Below are 25172 nucleotides of genomic sequence, written 5' to 3'. Positions count from 1 at the left end.
CAAGGCTGCAATTTTTGAGCTTGATTGGACCTTGTATCACGTCCTAGTGAGCTTCCTGTAATCAAACCGATGATGTATTAATGAAACACTGCTTCATGATTCCCGGGATCCTCACAGCATTTTTTTTTTATATATCGTCTTGCTAATCCTGTTTCTTTCCTTCTGAACTTACGTTGTTAATTTTTGGCACTCTTCGATATCCTTGTTTGTCATTTTTTCTTTATATTGTCAGGAGTATTCTCTGCATTCACTTGATTCTTAAACAGCTCGTTAGCTGCGGTGAGTCAAGGCCCAGTCCACCAAATCCTTCCTTTTCATTCAGGCCCGGGATCCTTGGGCCTGAGTATCACGAAAAGGGCACTCTCACAGAAGTGAACCATAGTAAGTCTTCAAAAGTAACTTGAGTTAGTAAATTTAACTCAAGTTAATCTGTCAGTGGAAACTTGTACAATATTACTATTGATGAGCAGTAGTATGTCGGGGAATCTGCCAGGTCCTTTTTTACACATGCTAGTAAACAGTAGTGTAGTGACTTATAATCATCTGTTTGTATCTGTCTGGAATGTCTTGGATCTGTCTTGAAGCTATTCACGCATGCTGGTGAGTAGCGATAGTGATTTGTTGTTGTAGTTGTCTGTCCTCTCTGGATTTGTCTATTATAGCTATGGTAGCTATTCTGTCATTATGTCTGTTAGTCGGGCTCCTGTAATAATCACTACTTGAATACACTGTCATTGCTGACCTTGTATTCTGAAGGGATGTTGCCTCTATTGAGACACCTTCATGCTATGTCTGAAATCTTTAATAAAGATTTCTGTTTTGGCAAAATTCAGTCTAAGATTTTTGCCTTAGGATGGCTATCTTGCTTGCCAGGCAATTGACCATTAATTTTAAAATTAACAAATTAATATAGTACAGGTACGCCTTAGTTAAAGGCCTTTATGCACCTGGTGATCAATCAAATTTGGGCATTGCAATTTCAAATACTTCTGAGGGGGTTTATACAAAGGGTTCCAATAGAAGGCTGTCTATTTCTAAGAAGGATACAAATATTTCTGAGAATGACTTTGTTAAATTGAGTCTCTTTGAAAACAAAATCTAAATAAACTTTTTGAAAGCAAACTTTAAATAAACTATATATATATATACTTAAGTGCTACAGGGTAGAACTTATAGTATCATCTACCTTTGGATTTGTAGTAATCTCATCATTGTTTGTTATTGGCTCATTAGTATTTATATCCTTAAATATTGAGATTTCTTTCGGCAAATGTATATCCTTAGGGATTGGAGGTAAGATGAACTTAAAATATACTTCCGTTTCCAAAGTATTACTACATATTCCATTGTCTATCGTGGAAAAAGGATAAAGTAAAGCCAAAAAAGGATTCCTTAAAATAACTTTAGAGGACAACATGTCTATTAAGAAGAAAGGTGTTCTAAAATTGATTCCATTATTATATATGTATGTCTTTGTCAATTTATTACTTATTTTAAGTCTATCACCATTAGCTTGAGTTAATTTGCCTGTTGTTGATTCATAATATTTGGAAGGTATTAATCCTTCCTATATGCAATTCATGTCAGCACCAGAATCAACAAGTGCAACAACTGTTAACAAGAATTCTTTATGAACAACTAGAGTTATTACAGTGTACCATTTCTAGAATATCATTCTGTCAATTATATTTAAAAATTCATCTTTATAAAAACTTTTATCTATATAATTATTTCTGTTAGGAAGAAAGGAGTCTGTCAGGGGTTCATTACCATAGCTAATTCTATCATTTACACTAATTACTTGTGTGGCTATTTGCTCAATCATGTCTTTTAAAATGAATTTTTCTGATTTTAATTCCTTTAATTCTTTTCTTAGATTATTAATATCTGTTTGTAAATTTGTTACTGTTACAGGTTTACTAGGTTTAAATCTATCACTGTTTTACTATTTTTGCTTCTATCATTAAGTCTTGTATAGTTACTGATTTTATATCTATGCCATCTTGTTTCTTTTTTGTCTTTTCCTTCTTCTCTTTTTCTTTCTTAACTTTTTCTCCTTTTCCACATTCCGTAGCATGGTGTCCATATTTCCTACACTTAATACAAGTAATAGGTATGTCTATGGATTCTTTCAATTTTAGTAAATAGTCTTTTTTATCTTTAAGGTGATTGGGTAGATTTTCTATCAATTTCATTATTATGTCTTTTTGTTTCCTTTTTGTTTTATTGACCTTGAGTGGGTTGGTTGATTTTAGTTCTTCCTTCTTTACTTGGTCTATCTCTTTCTGTTTAACATCAAACATTTCGATTAATTCATTTATTACATCTTTCTCAAATTCTAATTTACTGATTTGTTTAACAATTTTATTATGTTTACCACATTGTTTCTTAGTATGTTCTTTTTCTATGTCTTTTTCTTATTTACGTAGAGTTTCTTTTGAGTTGGCTAGAGTACTATTACCTTGTTGTCTTTCCATTCCTTTTTCTTTGTCTTCATCAATTATATCTAGCTTCTTTCTTTTGTATTATAACACTAGGATTCTTTTGTATTGTTTCTATTATGTCATCTATCCTATTATTATTTTCTTGTATTTCTATAGAACTTCTTACTTTCACTACGTGACTATAGTCTTTTCTTTCATCAAAGTCTTTCTTGTTGTCTTTATATGTTATAACTATAGGACTTTTAGTTGCTTTTAGTTCTCTATCATCTTTTCTACTGCTATTTATATGCCAGTTTTCTATCACACTATTCTTTTCATTATGCAAATTATCTGTCATGATCTTTGTTAAAGGTGATCTATGATGAGGTTCAAATTCTCTTTCTAAATTTAAAGCTAAATATAATTGATAACATTGAGTGGAATTGAAATGGTTCTGCAAAACGATGATGTGTAGAGCGAATGGTGCAACCCATTAGGACAAAACAAAGGAGGAGTGAAAGAAAATATATAAGACACTATGAATTATGGAAAGGTCAAATAACTTTTTTATAATTCTTTAAATGTGGGGGTGTCTTCTTAAAAAGAAGGTGGTAGGATCAAAACTCATGTGAAGGCTGATTTAAAGAGGTTTTGATTGTGATACAAAACAATGACATGAGAAATATGCTACCTATTTCCAAAATGTGTAATTACCAATTAAGTGTCTTGGTAGTACACATAGTTATGGTAGGTCTTGACATATTCCTCAGAGACATATTACCATGAGACAGTTGCTCTCAAATGGAAGTAGTTCCAAATTATAAAATAGTTCAGTAATCAGTTTTTTGAGTGGAGAGCAAGTAAACTGCTCATCGAGGGGAATGGGGTTAAAGCCTGCAACATAAAAGTTTCCGGGATGGCAACCCAACCTAGCTGACTAGAGATCTCAAGATCTAGGTTCAAAGGGACAACCGAATTGTGGAGACTAGTTTTTATCACTATGGAGATTACATCTCCGACCCATTCCTACGATGATATAGTGATGCTTGTAAGCGATGTTCAGGGTAAGTTTTGCTTTTAATGATTCTTATATCTTGGAATTCTAAGTGTGGTATAGTAGGATACTCTTAATAAGAGTCACCTATATGAGTGTGAAATGGGCCGCTTCCATGAGAGTTTCAAGGCTGAATTCTCTAAAGCACTTCATGAATTTACTAGGATATGTTCAAAACCGAAATGAACACAACTATAAGAACGAAATATGTTTGAAAAGGAGCTGTGTGAATTCTATTGTCTTGGTATACACAAATGGCTAAACAATTCAAGACGTCATGTTCACTGATTAGATAGTATATTCGATAGTCTTTCACAAAGGAAAGTTCAAAGCCACAATCTACTTCTCCCGATACAGTAACTTTTCTTCTACTCTCTCTGTGTCTGCATCATCATTTGCATTGTGTTTATCAATTTCTATTAATGTGGGGGATTGTTGGAAAAATAGCATGGAGTGAATAAAAAATTGATGTTTTCTATGTTCACTTGAAGAAGTAATTAAAAGTGGTAATAATCCTGAGTCCCACATAGGAAAGGAAAGAGATAATATATGAGTTTATATGCTCATGAGTTGGACATTGGGTTGGGTTTTTGGCATATGTGGACTGGGCCTACTTGTCCAAATAATAATATTTTATTATTTTAATTTTTGAGTTAGTTAATTTATGAACATCAATTATTACTGAAACAGAGTGTTTGTTCAGTAATGTATAATTTTTCATAGTCCCTTATTCATAAAAAATTACTTTTCAGAAAAACTCTTCCAGTTAGAATATTTTTGTGCATTTCATTTTGTGTTAAAGAGAGAGAAAGAGACATTGGGTAGTTCACAAGAGCATGACCTTATGTGCTTCGTTTTCGTGCTGTAGATCATTTTATCTTGGGAGACAGACATTCGTGAGTCTCAAAGCATCACAATGATTGTGTGAGGGGCAAAATCTGCTTTAAGGGGATTGTATCAAACACAAGACTTGATCTGAATCATCTATCTTTTATGCATTTGGTCTGTGAGTTTTTAATTATTTGCAGATTTCTTGTTATATATTATATTTTGCTTTTGCCTATCATATCTATTTGTGTTATTGCTTATATTTAGATCTGTATGTTGTTCCTTTTGCTTAATCACAAAGTAAATTTCATATATGAGTACGCGTGCTTGGGTAAATTTCATATATGAGTACGCGTGCTTGGGTATACGCACAATTTCATATATGAGTACGCGTGCTTGGGTATACGCACACATCCCGAATTCAAATTAGGGTAAAGTCTTGTTTTTCTTATCTTTGATCATTTTCCATATGTTATTTGATTCTGTTTGACTCTGTTTTAGGTTAATTATATAGGTTCAATTGTTTTCCATGTTTGTTTGAATCTTTTGCCATGTTTAGTTTATTTTATAACATTTCCTTATGTGTATGTTTTAATTGTTATCCTCTTCCTTTTTAGTATAATATGTTTGACTTGAGTTTTATTTGTTTCCTTTTATATTGTGGTGTGATATTTAATTATTGGTGTCTTATTATTTTCCATGTTGTTTGAGTATTTTTTTTCATGTTTAGTTTATTTGATTTTATTGTCTTATATTTTTTATTTAATTGTCAACTTGCCATGTTTATTTTGTTTTGTTTGTTTATGTTTGATTTGTTTCCTTTTATATTGTGATATATTTCTAGTGTGTTATGTGTGTTATTTCCTTAAGTGCATGACATATGTTTAGGATAAGGATTATGACTCTCTCAATAAACTCTTTAATTAAATATGGCCTAGCAACACATAATGGAGGTCGGCCCACAAGCTGGGCGGTCTTGGGTGCCTAACACCTTCCGGAACCGTACCCAAACTCCAGACCCATAATTTGGTATGTAGATCCACATGTGTAAGTGATTGGCCTAAAAGGGCCAATACGGTTCCTAGACCTAATCTAGGTGGCGACTCCATCATGTCTACAGATTCCTTGAGGACTTTAGGTTTTGCAATGCTACAATCTGGTCCAGGTTAACCTCAACCCCCAATGAGTAACTAAATAACCAAGAAACTTTCCCAAGCTAACTCCAAAGGCACTTTAGAGGCATTCAACTTCAATTGGTACTTCCATAGAGTCTAGAAGGTTTCAGTGAGGTCGAAAAGTTGACCCTTTACGACCTTACTCTTCACCACTATATCATCTATATAAGCCTCCATATTCCTTCCCAGTTGCTTCTTGAACATTTTGGTAATCATTCTTTGATATTTGGACCCTACATTTTTCAACCCGAATGACATGACTTTGTAATGGAAATTACCTGTAGGGGTAATAAAGGAGGTTTTCTCTTGGTCCTTGAGAGCCAAGACTATCTGATGATATCCTTGAAAAGTATCAAGAAAATTAATTCTAGGGGGTCCAAAAGTTGCATCAACAAGTTGATCTATCTTAGGTACTGGGAAAGGGTCTTTTGGGCATGCTTTGTTTAGATCCGTGAAGTCTACACATACTCGCCACTTCTCATTCTTTTTTTTCACTATTATCATGTTGGTTAGCCATTCGGGATAGTAGACCTTTCTTATTGCCCCAGCTTCTTTAAGCCTATCCATTTCTTCTTTCATTAATCCAGCATGGACATCCAAGGACTTGTGGGGTCTCTGTTTCTTTAGGGGGCATCAGGGGTCGACATTAAGTTGATGACAGATGAACTCTGGATCTAGTCCCAGCACCTTATACAGGCTCCACACGTCTAGATTGTTTATTAAAAACAATATTAGTTCCATTTTCTCTAAGATCGAGAGGCTCTCTCCAACTTGGAAGTACTTGTCTCTGAGGTTAATGGGTATCATTTTACAATTGTTCACATATGTACTTGGGTGGAGACTGCAACTACTATAATGGATTCGCTAATTCGACCCCTTCCTTTTGTTTGTTCCCCATGGTGGCTATTTGTCACATCCATGCCATACTTTGATCTCTGCGGATCTTGGCAATGCCTCGCTCGGTTGGAAATTTTACTTTCTGATGCAAAGATGAGGATATTGCACCCATGGAATGAATCCAAGGGCGTCCAAGAATTGTTGTATAAGGGGAATAAAAATGTAGCACTATAAAGTCAATTAGCTCTTTCCTTCCTCCAACATCCATAGGCAGTGCACTTGTCCTGCTGGCGTGACTACGGTTCCATGAAAGGCTACCAAGGAACTGTCATACTTGGTTAAGTCATCAGAGTTAAGGCCTAATCCTTCATATAGATCAAGATACATTATTCCCACCCCACTTCCCTAATCTATCATAACTCTTCTAACATCAAAGCCAGTGTCACCACTAGTGCATCTTCGTGAGGCTGAACAGTACCTTCTAGGTCCTTCCCCGTAAAACCAATGCTTTCATCTTCCCACCATCCCTTTTTAGGGGTGGGCAAACCCACTTTTGGATCTGAAACTAAAGCTACGACCATGATCCAAGATGAAATTTGTGCAGTCTTAACCCGTTTCTTGGCTACATTTATCACCCTTATGGTCCCCCATGATGGAACCAAAGTTCTTAAGGTGCTCCCTCCTTTAGGATCTTGAGGCCAAGGATCTTCTAGTACCATGAATTCTTTCAAGTACCCTACCTTCTCGAGTTGGTTCAAATGATCCTTTAGGGTTCGGCAATCCTTGGTTGTGTGCCTTCGGTCCCGATGATATGAATAGTAAAGGCTTTGGTTCCTTCTTGTAACATCCCTACTCATTTTTTTTGGCCAACGAAAATGAGGCTCATTCTTTATCTTCTCTGCAATCCGATAGACGAGTTCCTTGTATATCGAGCTAACTATCTCAAATGTTGGTTTCTGAACCTGGGGGAAAAAGTCCCTTTGGGGTCAAGGAGCTTGACATGTTTTAACCCCTTTCTTCTTCATAGCAGGTACTTTAGCTTTAGCTTTATCCTGCAACTGGTCATTTTCTAATCTCTTATATTCCTCTACCCACTCCATTAACTTATTCATAACCATGACTAGCTTCAAGGCTAACAAAGCTCTTAGGTCGGAGTCAATAGGGAGTCCCACTTTGAACGTGCTAGCCACAATCCCTCCGTTATCTCCACCAGGCTCATTATATAACTTCCAATAACAATATGAGTAGGCCCTAAGGGTTTCCCCCTCCTTTATAGACATAATAAAGAATGAGTCAAATGGCATTGGGGTTCTACTACATGCTACGAATCATGCCTCAAACGCTCTATTTAACTCATCATACCCTCAGATGGATCCTTTTTCCAATCCATCATACCATCTCATTGCGGTTGGTCCCAACCTGGAAGGGAATATCTTACACATCAGAGCTTCGTATGCTTTAATTGTAATGGTTGACATGCTCCACAAGATCGGTCTTACTGTCATATATCGTGAAGGTCGGCCTCGTGAATCTGTGCGGCAGATCTGTCCTTTCAATTTCTTTTGAAAACGGGGATTAAGATATTTGCTGCAAGGCTTTACTAGTACCAGAGGCTTGAGGTGTAATGGGATCTCAGGGGTTAAGGAAACATTGAACACTGAGAGATTGGCCCTTTATACTTCTCCCTATCTTACTCTTCCTTTATGTTCCTCTTTTTTTGGGGGGTTGGGGGGGGGGGGGGAGACTGTCCTTTCCCTATGAGGAGATTGCTTCCTATGCCCATGGGGAGGGAGTTGCCTTCTATCTCGTTTCCTGTGCCATTCTCCCACACTACACTCGTCTTATCGGGAGTGACTTTGCACGGGACTCGGTCCCCTTTTATGAAAAAGCTCTTCGTCCTTCCTCCGAAGGAGCTCCTTCTTTCTTTCAGCTTCCTACTCCAACATCACTACTTGCTCCCTCAATCTTTCCACCTCCTTATTCCTACTAGAGTAAGAGGGACCCACTGTATTAGTAGCCGACCTTTCTTCCTGCAGGTGTGGGTCAGGTTGTCTTTGAGTCTTTTTATGAACTTCAGATCACAAGCGTCGATCTACATGGACGGATTATTCAGAAATGCTTGGACAAGATAGATGGGCAGGCCCACTCCGGGATAGATTGCCATGATTAAAATGAAAATCAACTCTTGAGCCTACTGCTTGGTAAAGTATTCCCACAGACAGCGCCAATGTTGGTGTCAAAAACCAACTAGCCTAAGAATACCAAATGGATCCACGAGGTGGAGTTTAATTGATTGACACAATTTTTTTATATAAAAGAAAAATAGGGAAAAAACACTCCATAGTGGGAAACTTAAGCAATTGATTTCATAAACAACATATATTTCAGATGAACTTATGTATTACAAGGGAAAAAAATTCTATTTCCCATGGTGTTACACTATATCAGTTGGGTATCTCTCTCTCTCTCTCTCTCTCTCTCTTTGTTACTTGTTTCTAATCTTTGTTTTTCAACCCCCTTCTATTTGCTTGCCTCCTCCCTTATATAGGCACATCTTTTGTTCTTATTCCTACAATTGTCCTGTTGCCAACCGAGTTTTCAGGGATATTTTCCTCTCTTTTATTGGTTTCCTCCCTCCCCTTATCCTAGAATTTTGACTTTTAGGGGTGTTTGTACTATTCAAGTTGTCTCATATACATTCAATGCGGCAGAGGTTAGGTGGAAGTCCCCTCATTAATGCGGTGGTGAAGATCTTCACCCTTCTTACATATTTTGGAAGATTCTCTGAGGTTCTAGATACTAGCTGAAAGTAAGACGTAGATCATTCATGCACATCTCCTCGGATAAAACTTGGCTCCACTTAGCTTACTACCTACCTCACGGGAACGATCTTCAAGGATTCCTATCTCCACCCGGATGCTTAAGACAACTTTATTCCCTTCCACTAGATCTTATAAGCTATCATGTGTTTGGCCCATTCCACTCCACGGGGCCCAACAAGTATTTGGACATAAAGCCTGGATGAGGACTCTTCCACTCCCCACAATAATAATAATAGAATTTGTAATGATCCCTAATAAATGAAGTGTCCCTTTACCACAAGCTTTTTCTTTTAGCTTTTAATTTATTTTATTTTAATTTTTCCAACTTTTTTGAAGTGCAAGTATACTTTAACCTACTTTTAGAAAAAAGCAATCAAGAAAAACCAAATAAGTCATTGCCAAATGAAATTGCCAACAAAGTAATAAAGAAAAATCACAATCACTGGCCTAAGAGGAAAAAATAAGGGCATGATTAATGAAAAGGGGAAAAGGAAAAACATTTTAAACCAAATTGATGATAAGATTGAAAGCCTTAACTTTCTGATTGGTCCAACACCTAAAAATATTACATAAGCGATTATTCTTTCTCATCAATAGAGAGAGAGAGAGAGAGAGAGAGAGAGAGTAGGATTAGCAAACATAATAATATCCGAATGAATTCTAATCTAACCAATTGGGAAGGGATCAAAGCCATCTTGCACCATTTTCTCTAATGGCCAAAAGAGCGGTTTAGGAAGGTTATCCCAGTCATACCAATCCCATCCATCACACTTGTGTGGCTCAAGATTTTGGGGAACTTGCTGAGGATCTTCCAAGACAGCACGCATGAAGACTGTGACATAATGGGATGGTTTTGGCACCTCTAGGAAGAGGTTGTTTGTGACAGTTAATAGCTCTACTTGAGCTATGTCCAATCCCGTTTCCTCCTTCAACCCTCTACTACCACATTCCTCAAAACTCTCCCCTGCAACAAAACATCTTTTAAATAATGTCACCATTCCATTTTCCATATTTTGTTGTTGTAAAGTGTCTTCAAATTCTTCAAAACACATACAAAGTATAATAAATCTTATATATGTGACAAATTGTAGATCTAAACATTACGCATGCTCTTATTTTGTTCACTATCAATTTATCAAATCTCATCCAAGCCATGTTAGATGCCGTGTGAATCCATTTCAATCCAACTTGGTTTTTTCCTCCCACCGTCCACCATTCACAACTTATTCTCTTTTTACTTGGCTCCCATTCCCATTCATCATATATATATATATATATATATATATATAAATATATATATATATATATATTTGGGGTAGATTGGGCTCCAGTGTTACTTGTGTAACTAATGTTTCCGTCTTTTCCCAATTAGACGTTGACACGTCAGAAATTTAGATAGGCCAAACAACAAAATGGCATTTTTGCTCTTATAGAACAAACAGTGGCGGTTCTAGGAATTTTTCTTAAGGTATTCTTTAGGAAGCATAAATTACACAATCTAATAAAAAGAGAAATTCATATATTGACAACAACAACAATAAAAAAATATGCAAATACATAAAGTTTACAATTGCCTTCTATGAGTTTTCATATTTTATAATCGTTGCATTATAGTCTCATTATCAATGCTACAAGCTACATCTCTTTCAATATACACAACCAAGCAATCATTCATCTATTGATTTCCCATTCGATTGCGTAGTTCATTTTTTATATATTTCATTGTTGAAAAACTTCTTTCTACTGTTACAGTAGCGATAGGAAGGGTCAAAACTAACTTCACAAGCAAATAAACTAATGAATAAGTCTCATACTTCCCTGTGTTCACTAACTTTTCAGCAAGTTCACTAACTCCTTGAAGCTCTAAAAACAAGTCATTGTTGCGCATATCAAAAATGTAATTCTGAAGTTGAGAGTCAAATGCCAAGATATCTATCCCAAGAAAATCAGATGGATAGAACTTTGCTAGACGTATCAACTTTTCCTTATCAAAAACCACAAATGAATTACTTGGATTCAAGCAAGCCATACAAAGTAGTAAATCGTTATTCGCATCTAAAAAACGATTGTTAAGATCTTGAAGTTGCATATCTATGATTGTGTAGAATAGCTCAACATGATAATGATGTAAATTTGTATTTTGTTGGGTGTTGCGTTATGGCCTCCCACTAACTACAAATATTTCATCCATGTTCAAGATAAGAATATCATGTGTGGTGCAAAATTAAGACACTTCAGTCATTAAAGATATCCATTCATCATTTCTCATCACTTGCAATCGTTGCTTAGATACTTTAACAAGATCCATAGCATTTACTATATCTTGAATTTTTTTTTTTTTACAATGCTATTGACAACTCATTTGTGATCTCTAAAATATTTTTTATCAAGTGTAAAGCAAAGACAAATTCAAAAGATAGAGTTGACCTCATAATAGATTGAGCTTCAACTTTTTAGTTGGAAAGACCATCTGCTTCAAGAATTTCAAGTACATCAACAACAGCAGAGAACATCAAAATCAAGTTAAGAATAGTCTCATAATATGATCCCCAATGTGTATCACCAAGATGTTTAAATTTTGTCTCCTAATTCAAACCTTGCCCACTTCTACGTACACCATTTTCTAAATCTTCTTTAATTTTGGCAAATTGTGTATCTCAAAGAGCATCTCGTCTCTTACAAGAGCCTCCAACAACAATTACTAAATTATTAACCACATAAAAAAATTCAGCAATGTTAATGTGATTTTAGTAACGGCAACAAGTATCAATTGAAGTTGATGAGCAAAACAATGGACATAAAATGCTGACTTATTCTCTTCTAAAATTAAAGTTTTGAGACCATTGATATCACCTTTCATATTACTAGCCCCGTCATAATCTTGCCGTGTAGTTTCGATAAACTCAATTATGTTCACAAAGTAAACATTCAATAGCATATTTGAGTGACAAAGTGGTGATACTTGCTACATGTACAATACCAAGGAACTGCTCTATAATAATTCTTTTTTTGTTCACATAACGAAGAACGAGGGCCATTTGTTCTTTCACTGAGATATCACGTTACTCATCAACTAATATTGAAAAGAGCCCATTGTCAAGACCCTTGATGATGGCTTTGGATGTTTCACGTGCAATTGCATTCACAATACTGCATCCTTGTCTATACTATATTCCAACCACTTTATATTTACATACCATTCAGATCTAAATCGACAAGGCTTTCCAAAAAAATATGATAGAGGGAAATCATCAGGGTTTTGGAAAATAGGTTGACAAGGGCCTTTTTGTAAATAATATCTTCTTTTTTCATCATGATTATTAGGATGATAAGATGATATCTTTTCTTGTAGCCCAAGATCTGAAGGAAGATTTTCAAAGTTAAAGTCAACACGAATTCGTTTAGAAGATGAAGATAAATCTTGCACAGGAGATGAATCTTGGGTACGTGGTTTTCTTATCAAATATTTGTCCATAATTCTAGTAAAAGAATAAACAATAAACTATAAGTTCATTTGAAATATTAATAAAATTATTAATTATTGTTGTTTAGTTGTTTCATTAATTTGTTTTGTCTTTTATAAACTACAATTTGTTATATTATTGTTTTATTAATTATAAAATTATTAATTGTTGTTTAGCCAAACATAGTAACATATTTTAATTTGTTTGTCTTTTATAATGTATTGGCTAATTAAATTATTAATTATTTTTTATTAGTTGCTTTCCCCAATTAATTATTGGTTTATTAAATGATTGTTTATTAGTTGCACTATTGCAATAGCACACAACCACACACCTCATGTGCATTTACCCTAGCCCCATGCCCCCATCCACCCCCCCAATTCAATAGACAAGCCCCAATGACCCATGGCCCCTAATCACAAGACTAGACCCAATCAGATAAAGCCAATTAATTGTATATCACCAACACCAACACCAACGAATAAGGCCAAAAACAGGGGCAAATATTAATAAAGTTATAAAGACTAAAGTAAAGCTAACCAATTACAGTTCAAATATCAAAGAGAAAGAGAGGGAGTCATTTCATTAATTCATTTTCATTTTTCAGTCTTCAGTCTTTAGATAAAGAGAGAGAGAGACAGAGAGTCTCAAAGACACCACAGCAAAAGGAGCAAAGTGAGTGAGCAAACCCCCAAACCCATTCACCCGATCGTGGAAGAGAGAAAAAGAGAGAGAAGTGTAAAGAATAAAAATGAAATACCTTTAGGGAGCAAGGAGGTCTGAGGGGCGGTGCCGTAGGGAAGCACGTCTAGTAGGGATCTGATCAGACTGATCTCCGATGCCCGATGCGATGTGCTCTGGACTGGAGCTTGAGTTGTGCTTTGTTGAATGTTGTGTTGCAGTGATGGCGTTGCTCTGTTGACTGATGAGGTTTTTGTCTTTAGGTTAGGTTTCTGATTTAGTGATTTGAGATTTTAGTTTATGCTTTAGCTTTACCATTTGATGAATCAGCGAAAGTGTGGTGTATATTAGGTTTTGGTTTTTTTTTTTTTTGAGAATCTGTGGGTTTGCTTTACCTGTTTACCATCTGTTGGGTTTTTTTATTTTTATTTTTATTTGGGTTTTCTTTACCATTTGTTGTTTAGGATTGATGTTGGGCTTTTTTGTGGGCTTGCTCTGTTGCAATTTTTTTTTTTTTTGCTTGAAAGTAGAAAAAATTACTTTTTGTATTTTTTATTTTTTTATTTGAGGGTGTTCCTAATTTTTTTTAAAGGGTAAACAAATAAAAAAATTTAAATTATTATATATAATTCTTTTTAGGTGATGGTGTTCCTAGGAACACCTTGGATTGAACGTGGCGCTGCCACTGAGAATAAATACGGTTGGTCATTTGCATTGCTTTTGATTTGCCTTATTGTCTCATTGGCTAATGATGCTGATTACAAGCCTCTTCAATGTTCAAAATTCTATTTCCTACCACTATGCCTTTTGTTATGATAGTCACTCTACAAGTATAAGTGCTTGTAGGATGTAGAGAGCAATTTCATGATTTAAGACTCTAGGAGGGACTTTCATACACATATACACTTAGATTATGTTATAGCAGAATTTATATCTTATATAAAAATAAATAAATATAAAATTCTATTTCCTTTTTTGTTCTTTTTTTTTTCCCTGCTTGGGCTAGCATGAAAAGAAATTGGACCAGCACTCCCCAATGTAGATTGTCAAGTCCACTCTACTGGCACTTTCGCTACCTAATGCATATGGTTGATTAGATAATGTGTGTGCAACAACTCATATAAGCCATATGACGGGCATATATAAAAGTAATATATAACCACTTACAATCCGTTATATCAAAGTTACTTAAAAAATTGTGACACAATCGTTGTGGTCTTAAAAGAACTCAGTTGATCAATACACATGTATTTCGGTAGTATTAATTAAGACAAATAATAATAATAATAAATAAAACCATGTGTATTCCTTTGTATATAAAGTTGATTTTCCTTCCACCAAAAGCAATAGGTTGCGTGCTTGAGTAAGAGTATCTAATTTTTCGAAAACAATTAGGGGTAAGGTTGTCTATTAATCACCTCTCTTATGCCCTTTTAAAGTTAATTTCAAATTATAACAAATGTAAATTTAAGAAATGCTACACTCATCAATTTCTTTTTATTGAATGCGAATTTTGAAACACCCACCATTAGATTATATTTTCTTCTCATAATCCCCATGCTTACAAAATTTCAAGTTGATTAAAAATTAAAAATTAAAAATTATGTCATCAATCAACTACACAAATTTCAAGTTACTATATATAACGAATGAGTTTATGGATTGAATAGTAAACAACATTTAATTAGTATAAATTGGATGTCCATTAAGAATATAGAGAATAAATAATCAAACATAGCAATTTTGAAACTGTTAATCCAATAAAAATTTATTAGGTAATGGGTTCAAGTTATATTTGATATAATTATTAGCAATATTTTACCACTATATACATTTTTATTAAATTAATATTTTACATTTTCTTCTTAATACACATACTAAACTTTGTGTTAATAAAATATTATTTACTATCCAATTTATAAATTCATATATTATGTATAATTTTAAGGGTAAATTACAAATTACACCCCTAGAGTTTGGAGTTGACTGGATTTTACATCCAAAGTTTCAAAAACTTGATTTTACACCTTAAAGTTTGGTTTTGTTAGCAATTCACCCCCCACGGTTAATTTCTATTGTTAAGTGACACATCATCATGCTGATGTGTTTTATTTTTGCCAAATCAGCCCAAAAACTACTTTGTTTTAGTGATGACCAAGTGAAGAGTTGGCATGCATTAAAACTACGTCGTTTTAGGCCTAAAATTAAAACAAAAACCTCTATTCTAAATGACACAGTTTCAGACCAAATCCTAAAATCTAAAAACAAATTAAGACCACAAAGAACTCTCCCTAACCCAAACCCTACGAACCGAAACTCCTTGGCTCAGACTAAACCTAGTTAGACCATTGGCTCACCTCATAAACCCTGGCGGTAGTGTCGGTGGCCACAATAAGCTGCTCTTCTCTTTCCCTCTCTTTTTGAATTTGGCTTGTGTAGTCATAATTCCTACATCCCAACATTAAATCATATCATCACACCATACAACAGTAAATTAAAACCATTGGAGGAATGAAATTGAAAAATATTTACTTTATTTTGTGGTCATTGCTGTCAAATACTGTATTTTTTTGGGCCTTAATTCATGAGTCAAAACAAATGCCAAAATCCAAAAAAAAAGGTGCAAATTGCAAATTTCCAAGCCAAAAAAATGGTAACAAATAAATGCAACATGATCAAATATTGGACCAAAGGGTTATAACATTTAAAACCCCTCTGATAGCAATTAAGACCAAAAACCCTAACTAGGTATGGTAAAAAAATTGACTTTTTGATCTAACTGTCCGATCAAGTTGAATTTTGGACCATCTTATATGTCATATTTTTCCTTTCGAAATGATAGTTCATGGGCCAAAATTGGAGTTAAAATAGATGAGAAATCAACAAAATACCAAAACCCTAACTAAAAATTTCACTTTTTTCAAGTTAAATAGGCTGTTTTCAAGCTAACTTTGTGTAAAAAACTGTACCGATTGGGCGAGAACTGGAGTGATCCAACTAAACTAGCTTGAAGTATAAGGTCTCAAACATCTCTCACATAAAGGGCTTGATGATATCTAGCATGGATGGGAAGCAATAAATTTTTTTAAGGAAAAACATTATAGAATTTCCTACACTGTGTCACTTCCCTTTCAGGAGCGATATCTTGACGACTGTAGCTCCAAATCTTGCAAATTTAGAACCTATGAAAACTAAACATCTAGAGATTTCCAGGGATATAAATTTTAAAAGAAAATAGAGTCGGAAATGCCTCCAAATAGTCACATGAAGATCGGACTAGAAACTGGTGTTGAGGTCCAAAATATCACAATATTGTATCAAGGTCCAAAATAATACAAAATTGAAATTTTAGAACCATTTGGGTTTTCAAGGAAGGGGTAAGGCCCAAACTCGCCAATTAAGGACTACTTAAAATAAGTAGGAAAGGACCTAAGCCCATGAATGGGTAAGGTTTGGACCTTATGAAACAAAGAAAAAAGGAAGCTCAACCCAACCCTTATAAGAGAAAATTGCTGGCAAACTCAGAAAGAAAGCTGAACCAGGATACTTGGGGATTCCTAGAAACCTGGGATCCTTGGTATATGTAGCATGAGACCAACTAGGATTTAGACAGCTCAAGGGAGCATGCCCATGAACGCAAAGAACAAGGGTGGATATGTCCTATCAGTCACTCCATGATGCAGAAAAAGGCAGATGGCTTAGGAATTAGCACTTCATGAAAAGAAGTTTGGTACCTTGGGGAACATAGAGAGATGGACCATGAAGGAAGGGGGTTAGGGATCTTTCAGCCTGTAAGAAAGGAATCTGCCTATTCAGAGAAAATGACAAAAGGTAAAAGCAGCCAAAAGTGGGTCTGAAAAGTAGCATCGAGAAGCTTTGGAAAAAGAGAAACTAAAGTCAGCCCTTAGGACCTCCCATAAAAGGAAGACCAGCTAGGGACTTTTTGGGGGGGGGGGGGAGGGGAACCTCAAAAGGGGAAAATAATGAGAAAATAAGGAGGGGACCAACCACCAATGTTGCTGACACAACATTGGTTCTGATACCCAGAATAACAAATGGAAGGAAACAGTGGTACACCAAAAACCCTAGGAGAGTACTATACAAGGAGAGGGAGTCAACAGTAAAAAACCATTCAGCAATAGTGAATAAGAGAGAAAAGATCTTTTGAAAAAATCCTTTAAAATTCAAAAGAGGAGAAAAGAGGGAAAACTCCATGAGGGATCCTAAGACAGACACTGGAGGATACACTTGGATTCAAAGGGATTCAAACCTCACAAGTCGTAGAAACCTAAAAGAGTTATCTAAGTCGTGACTTTTGAACTTATTTGGACCTTGTAACATATCGTAGTGGAGAAAGGACCTAATGTACTAAAAAAAACAAGAAATAATGAAATATTATTCATCATTCTGAAGATCTCTAATGTTTTTTATTTGCCTTTACTATCCCTTTGTTGTTCTTTACTATACATACATACATACATACATACATATATATATATATATATATTGTATGTATGGATGTGTATGTGTTGTAAGGCCCATATCTTTGTGCACAACTTGGTTTGTAATCAGCCCAACATAACTGTGGTGAACCAAGATCAGTCCACCAAAAAACAAGTATAAAACCTAGGATCCTTATTTTATTTGGGGCTTGGGTGCTATAAAAACAAAAAGGAAACCACAACTGGCAAAAAGATGAAATAGGCAGCTAAGGTGTAAAATTGGGAGAAAAAAATAGAAAAATTAGGGAGAAAAATACTAGAAAAAAAAATCCCTAGAAAATTATGAAAAAATTTCTCTCTCCTCTCTTTAGGAAACCCTTCACAAAAATTTAGCCCCTCTCATCTTTATTGTAATCTTTATGGGTAAGATGTAGGGATGGGGTAGTTTCTTAATAACTACACCCATCCCACCCCTCTCCATTTTTTCCTATGAATAAATCATTCATATTATGTGTTAGTTTGGATACGCGTTTTGATTGCTCCGTTTTAGTTGCTGCGTTTTGCCTTCTTTTTTTTTTTTTTTTTTTTTGGGAGCACGCGTTTTACCCCCAACGCGGTTACTGTTCATGTACGGTACATGAACAGTAGCAGCAACTTTTGACCAGTTTTGCGCGAACAGTGCATTCGTGCACTGTTCACGGACCCACAAATTTCATTTTTTATCAATTTTTTCATTAAATATGGGTCCCACAGCATTATTTACACATTTAAAAATTATTTTGCTACAGTATTTTCAGTTTTCAATTTTCAGTTTCAGCAAAATAAGTTCTATCCAAACAGACCCTATATATATGAAATTCCACTTATTTGCTTGTTGTCTTGTTACTTTATTGCTTTAAATTCCTAGCATTTTGTTGTTGTGATTTTGTATATCTATTTCTCTATCTATTTATGCTTATATAATGTGTTTGAGAAGAAAGCCAAGGTGAGCTATATGGAAAAGAGAAAGAAGAAGAAAAGAAAACTAAAGAGGAGAGAGTAAACTGTTGCCGCCCTCTAGATAAATAATTAGTGTGTGTGAGAGTAAACAAAAATAAGGAGATTTTCCTTTAGCCGTGAGACATACATAAGAGATATTGTAATTGATTTAAGAATAATGAAATTGATTCAAAGTTTGTCCCATGATTTTTCTCTTCAAGGAGAAACGGTTTTTCACGTAAATATTTGTACTTTTGTGTGTGATTGCTATTTGGAATTGGTAATATTGGTGATAATATTATTCACGACCCAACATTTATATCCCTCAAAGTTGGTTAAGGGTTTAGAGTAGGGCCAGGGGTGGAGCCAAGAATTTATGTTTGGAGGGGCCAAGTTGTAGCACTAATATATTTATCAAGACAACTCCCCCTCCCCACAAACACACACATAAAAATATATACACACTTTTTTATTTGATAAGTTATATAAATACACACACTCAACCACAAAAAAAAAAAAAATGAGCTTAGTATTTTCAATTAAGATTATGTTTGATGATGATCTTTCATTAAATAAAATTGATTTTTATAATTTTCTTACTGAAATTCTTAAAAAATTCATTTTCAATACAAACTTTTCAATTTTTATACTAAAATAAGTAAAAAATCTTTCAATTGAACTAATGAAATTTTCAGAAAATATGAATAGGAATATGTGTAGTTTTAGAATACATTTGGTAAATTGTAACAGTAATTACATAGGAATATGAATAAGTAATACAAGGAATACAGGATGTTGTAATGTAATACCTATTACTATTCAATTATTCGGTGAAAACACAATAATAGAACCCTTGAGACAATGGAATGACAAATTTTTATATCAAACTTAAGATATATTTTAAAAAATATCTTACTCATATAATTATATTTCCCAAAAAATAATATTTTTCAAATTTGAAAGAGAGATTATTTTTTTATGATTTTTTATTTTCATATTTGTTATGAGAATATGGGAAGTTTGTTTATTTGGAATATATTAATTTTAAAAATTAATACACCTACTAAGGAATAGCTAATATAACCCTTTTAGAGATGATTTTTTTTTTTTTTTTTGAGATTCCCCTTTTAGAGATGAATAGTTATTTATCATTTTAAATAATAACTAATCAAATGAAATGATTATTCCCTATAATAAAAACATAACCAAACTACTGAATAGCTAAACCATAAGAATAACTATTACATTACAGTATCTATTACAGTCTACCAAACATACCCTTAGTGACAAGATTATGTTAATGAGTCAATGACTTGTTAATCGCTACATAATGGGTTCAAAAAAGATCCAAACATATTGGATTTTGAATTTTATCAAATATTTAACAGATATAAAAGTACATTTTACAATAAAAAATAAAATTGCAAAAAATAAAATTATGTCTCCATAACTATTAGACCAATTATTATTTTAAAGAACATCATTGAACTAATTCAAATATTTGGAGGGGCCAACTCTTATTTTTTAGGCTAAATTTTGAAAACATTAAAATAATTATATATATATATATATATATGTATGTATGTATGTATGGAAAATTTCAAAATTTTTTTTCGTTTGGGGGGGGGGGGGGGGGGGGGGGGGGGGGGGGCATGGCTCCCCCACCCATGTACATGGCTCTGCCCTTGAGTAGGGCTATAAATGTGTCAAACATAGTCGAGTAGTGAATGTTCAAGATCAAATCGACAAAAAAAGTAAAATGTTTAAACTCGGCTCGAGCTCAAATCAAGCCTACAAACAATGTTCAGGTTCAAGCTAGAATCAATCTTGCAAATAATGTTCAAGTTTGAGCTTGTCTTAACACCCAAAAGCTTCAACTCGGCTTAGTCCATTAGTCAAAACGAACTTGAGCAATATTAAGCTCAAACTCGAATTCAATATCAAACTTTAATTAATTTTAAAATAACTAATTTTTATTGAACTATATTAGGATTTATTTAGTTGAGGTTTGATTAATTTTTATAAATTCATATAACTCCTTGTGGGCTCAACCCCATCTTTGCCAAACTATACCTCAATAGGGTTCTTGTAATTATGAGTATTTTAAAATTTCACAACAATTGACTAATATTTTCTTCTAAAATATTCTCTCAAATATATATATATATATATATATATATATGTATATATAGTTCAAATTTTGGAAATCTCCATTAGATATATCAGGAAGTGTAAATTAACCTAAAAATCATTGGTTGAGAATCTTCTCTAATACAGGTAATTACATTTGCAATATAATATTACATTTCAAGGCTTTTATTTATTTATTTATTTATTTATTTTATGTATAATACAAGTACATGTTAAGGCCTTAGTAAGCAAAGTATACAAAAACGTTGGGGAGGGGGCTAAGTAGACTATTATTAATTTGGATGAGTAACTGTTGGCTTGGATAAACACTAACAGTCAGAGATACAAGGAGAAGACTGAATCACAAAAGTCGAAATTGCCAACAAAAATATCCCTAGGCAGTTGGGAAGGGATTAAAGCCGGCTTGCACCATTTTCTCTAATGGCCAAAAGAGCGGCTTAGGAAGGTTATCCCACCCGTACCAGTCCCACCCATCACACCTGTGCGGCTCAAGATTTTGGGGGACTTGCTCTGGATTTGCCAAGACTGCACGCATGAAGATGGTGACGTAATGGGCTGGCTCTGGTTCCTCAAGTAAAAGATGGTTTTTGACCGTTAATAGCTCCATTTGCTTGATGTCCAATCCAGTTTCCTCCTTTAATTCTCTGCTAGCACATTCCTCAAAGCTTTCCCCTGAAACAAATATATTAAATAAAGAATATATTGATGTAATGGATGTTCAATTACACTACACTTGTTTAGTAAGAACGGATGGAATTAAAAAGGCCAATAAACAAATGCTGCTTTAGTCGATAAAAAAGAAAAAGAAAAAGAAACTCAATATTAACAGATGCATTTTGCACTTGTTAATATATTTTATTTAATATTTTTAAATTTTTCTAAAAGTATAATAACTTTTACAAATTGATGCGTTACAAAATATTATATGTTTTTAAAATAGATTTATTATATTTATTATAATCAATTTACAACGAAAAAAACACACTTTTCTTTAAAAACAATGAATTTTAAAAAATAAAAATAAATAAAAGTATCCCATTGCAATATGAACACATATTTTTCCCCCAATTTTAATAACACAATTTTCTTTTAAAGGCAAATTTAAACCCTTTTTTCTTTTTATGTTTTTATTTAAAATTGCTCTTTTTCTCTACAATATATCCTAAGCCCAAAAGGGTTCTTAAAATTAGATATGACCAAACAGATCTAAGTTTGGGTTAGAAACATATGTTTGACTAAAATGGATTGTACAACTTATGACGTTGTACCATCCATTTTAGTCAAACATATGTTTTCATAAGTTGTACAATCCATTTTAGTCAAACATATGTTCCTAACCCAAAATTTTAGTCAAAATGGATTGTACAACTTTTGACCCTTATCTTTTTTTTTTTTTTTTTTTTGATAAGACCCTTATCTAAACTTTAACATGTTGTGTGTGTTTGGATTCCAAGTCTGCGTTTCCAAGCTGCGTTTTTTTTTTTTTTTTTTTTTTTTTTTTCATGCGTTTTGGATTATTGCGGTTACTGTTCAATGAACAGTAATCGCAAATGTTGATTTTCTGTAGTGAATAGTACACATATACACTGTTTACGGACCCACAAATTTCATTTTTTATCAATTTTTTCATTAAAAATGAGTCCCACAACACTATTCACACATTTAAAAATTATTTTGCTACGGTGTTTTCAGTTTTCAGTTTTCAGTTTCAGCAAAATAAATTCTATCCAAACACACCCGTTATATTAACTTAGTATGACCAAAATTACTTTCACGTATAAACAATAAAAATAAGTAATAAATAAATTTGAACATATTATTTTTTCTTCTTTTTAATACAAATAAGTGAACAACAAAAATTAAAATATGCTAAAAATTAAATTTTAAATAATACATAAATTCTTAAGTTTTTAATCCAAAGTTTATTACTCTAATAATTTGATTAAAAAAAAAAAAAACCGGATACCATTACCAAATTTGAACTTTAGGTGCACTTGTTGTAGTATATAAAATGAGAAAAAAAAAGTTAATAGAATAATAGCAAAAATTTTATATTTTATCCAAAAATGCAAAATTATGGTTGTTACGGTCTTTTTTTAACCCAATTAATTTAAAGAATTAATATAAATTTTTTTTGAAAGGAGAATAATATCTCATATCTCATTGAAAATAATTAAGAGTAAAAATATATTACACAATTTTTTTTATAAAAATAACTTTGTTTGATTTAATTTATTTAATACTTTTCTAACAATTTTTATGTATTATAGATGACAAAAAAAATTTTAATATAAAATTGAAAACAAATAAAATAAATGAATAACTAAATATTCTTGCTATTTTCTTTTTAAATAAATTGTTGTTTCTTTTGCAAGCAAAGTTAGATTTTTTTTTTTCAAAGGATAAATGGACATATTTTATTCATCCTAAAAAATCGGCTATCTTGACCCAACCTACCATTTTAGCAAGTCAGGTGAGTTTGACCCATTTTTCATAGGTCCAAAAATCCTCATCTTCATCCATATATATTTTTATTCTTCAAATTTTCAAGAGTAAGGAGTCCAAATCTTCTTCTTTTTCTCTTTATTTTATTTTTTTGGTTGAAGAAAAATGGTTTTTAAAATTCTTCAAGTATGTAACTATTCTCTCATGTGTGTGTAGTTTCATTTCTCACACACATTAAATTATTACATAAAAGAATCTCTTAAGGGTAAAGCCAAGACATGTCAACCATATAACTTGTTGGTAATAACTGATAAAACAAAGGTTTTTATTTTTTATTTTTTTTACAACATAGAAATTCTATTATAATATAATTTAAATTTATATGTGAGTGAAGCTTCTTTCTGAAGACTTGAAACTCGATTCTTATTCCTCATACCCCACAAACACTTATACTTGTGGAGTGATCATCAATACAAGGATGTATGGTAGTAATAAATGTGTTATTACAATGGATATATATATATATATATATATATTTCTCGTAATAGATATGATTTATGATGGTGTTATGATAATTATTATTATTCTTATTTTTTGATAAGTCAATAATTGAACTATAAAATTTTTGCCATTACATTACATGAATACCCTTTATCATTAAATTATGATAGTCATAAAATTTTAATATATGCAAAATTTAAATGCAACTACTTTATTCAATCATAAGTTGGGTTAAGTCACAAGTGAACCCTGGCAGGAGAGAGATGTTTAATGGGTTCCATGACAAGGAAGGTTAATCTTCCAAGATGCATTGTGGGCATTATAAAATAAGAGTATCCCGTTAACCTTTTTTTTGAGAAGAAGATCCCCCAGCTACTTGAAAAAAAAAAAGTAGGAAAATTTATACAGTTTAATACAGAATTTCAAACAAACAAAAAAAATTAAATAAATAAAAAAAAAAAAGAGAGAGAGAGACCAAACTCAAGATGGCCGCCTGGAAGAGAAAAAGTGGAGTGACCAACAGAGGAGCGGCGGCGCCCAAGGAGGACCTTTTTCCCCCTCAACAAGAAAACCACCACTGCTACTTCCACTGCCCTTTTGTTATTCTCCATTTTCTACAATGTTTTGAACACAACACCACACGACGCTCTGCACTCCATTTACAATTGGAATGAGTATTATATATACATTATGAACCACAACATGACCAAAAAAAAAAAAAAAAATTGCTCAATAATATATTCAATATATTACAGCATAGTCCACACCCTTACAACATAAGCTACACTAATACTTTGTATTTTCGCGTTATTCCAACTGCTATGGGTCCCATGATGGATTTTGTATATCCTGTACTCGGCGTATATGCCGGGTACAGGATATACATTATGAACCACAACATGACCAAAAAAAAAAAAAAAAATTGCTCAATAATATATTCAATATATTACAGCATAGTCCACACCCTTACAACATAAGCTACACTAATACTTTGTATTTTCGCGTTATTCCAACTGCTATGGGTCCCATGATGGATTTTGTATATCCTGTACTCGGCGTATATGCCGGGTACAGGATATACCGCCCACGATGATGCCAATCCCAATCCTATTCATAATAAAACATTTCCGTATTTCTCTCAGCTCTCAACTAAAAAAATAAAAACTATAATACATTCATGTACACGTCGTAATGTTTGAAATATTAAGGCCATTTGGTATAGGAGTTTAATAATATGTTTTTAATTTTTAAATAATATTATACGTATTTTTATATATTTTTTTTACTTACATGTATTTTTAAAAAATATAAATAATGTTGTTAGAACAACATTACCAAATGGCCCTAAACCATGAAATCTGTTTTTTTACC

The 25172-nt window shown here is 33.2% G+C and overlaps 2 protein-coding genes across 2 annotated transcripts; both read right to left on the bottom strand.

The window, feature by feature from the left end:
- Nucleotides 1-6730: 6730 nt before the first annotated feature.
- Nucleotides 6731-7621, bottom strand: LOC115980830. The gene is made up of 2 exons (XM_031103042.1): nt 7328-7621; nt 6731-7279 (listed from the first exon to the last, which is right to left on the bottom strand). Exons 1-2 carry the CDS (start codon nt 7619-7621, stop codon nt 6731-6733), a joined length of 843 nt encoding a protein of 280 aa, XP_030958902.1.
- A 13451-nt stretch (nt 7622-21072) lies between these two features.
- On the bottom strand, nt 21073-24478 carry LOC115982445 (geranyl diphosphate phosphohydrolase-like). The gene is made up of 2 exons (XM_031105050.1): nt 24277-24478; nt 21073-21527 (listed from the first exon to the last, which is right to left on the bottom strand). Exons 1-2 carry the CDS (start codon nt 24410-24412, stop codon nt 21229-21231), a joined length of 435 nt encoding a protein of 144 aa, XP_030960910.1. The 5' UTR covers nt 24413-24478; the 3' UTR covers nt 21073-21228.
- Between the last annotated feature and the right edge of the window lie 694 nt (nt 24479-25172).

The sequence above is a fragment of the Quercus lobata genome, chromosome 3 (assembly GCF_001633185.2).
Source record: "Quercus lobata isolate SW786 chromosome 3, ValleyOak3.0 Primary Assembly, whole genome shotgun sequence".
In the NCBI taxonomy this organism is placed as follows: Eukaryota; Viridiplantae; Streptophyta; class Magnoliopsida; order Fagales; family Fagaceae; genus Quercus; species Quercus lobata.
Note: the sequence above shows the minus strand (reverse complement) of the source record. Positions and strands in the feature narration are given on the sequence as shown.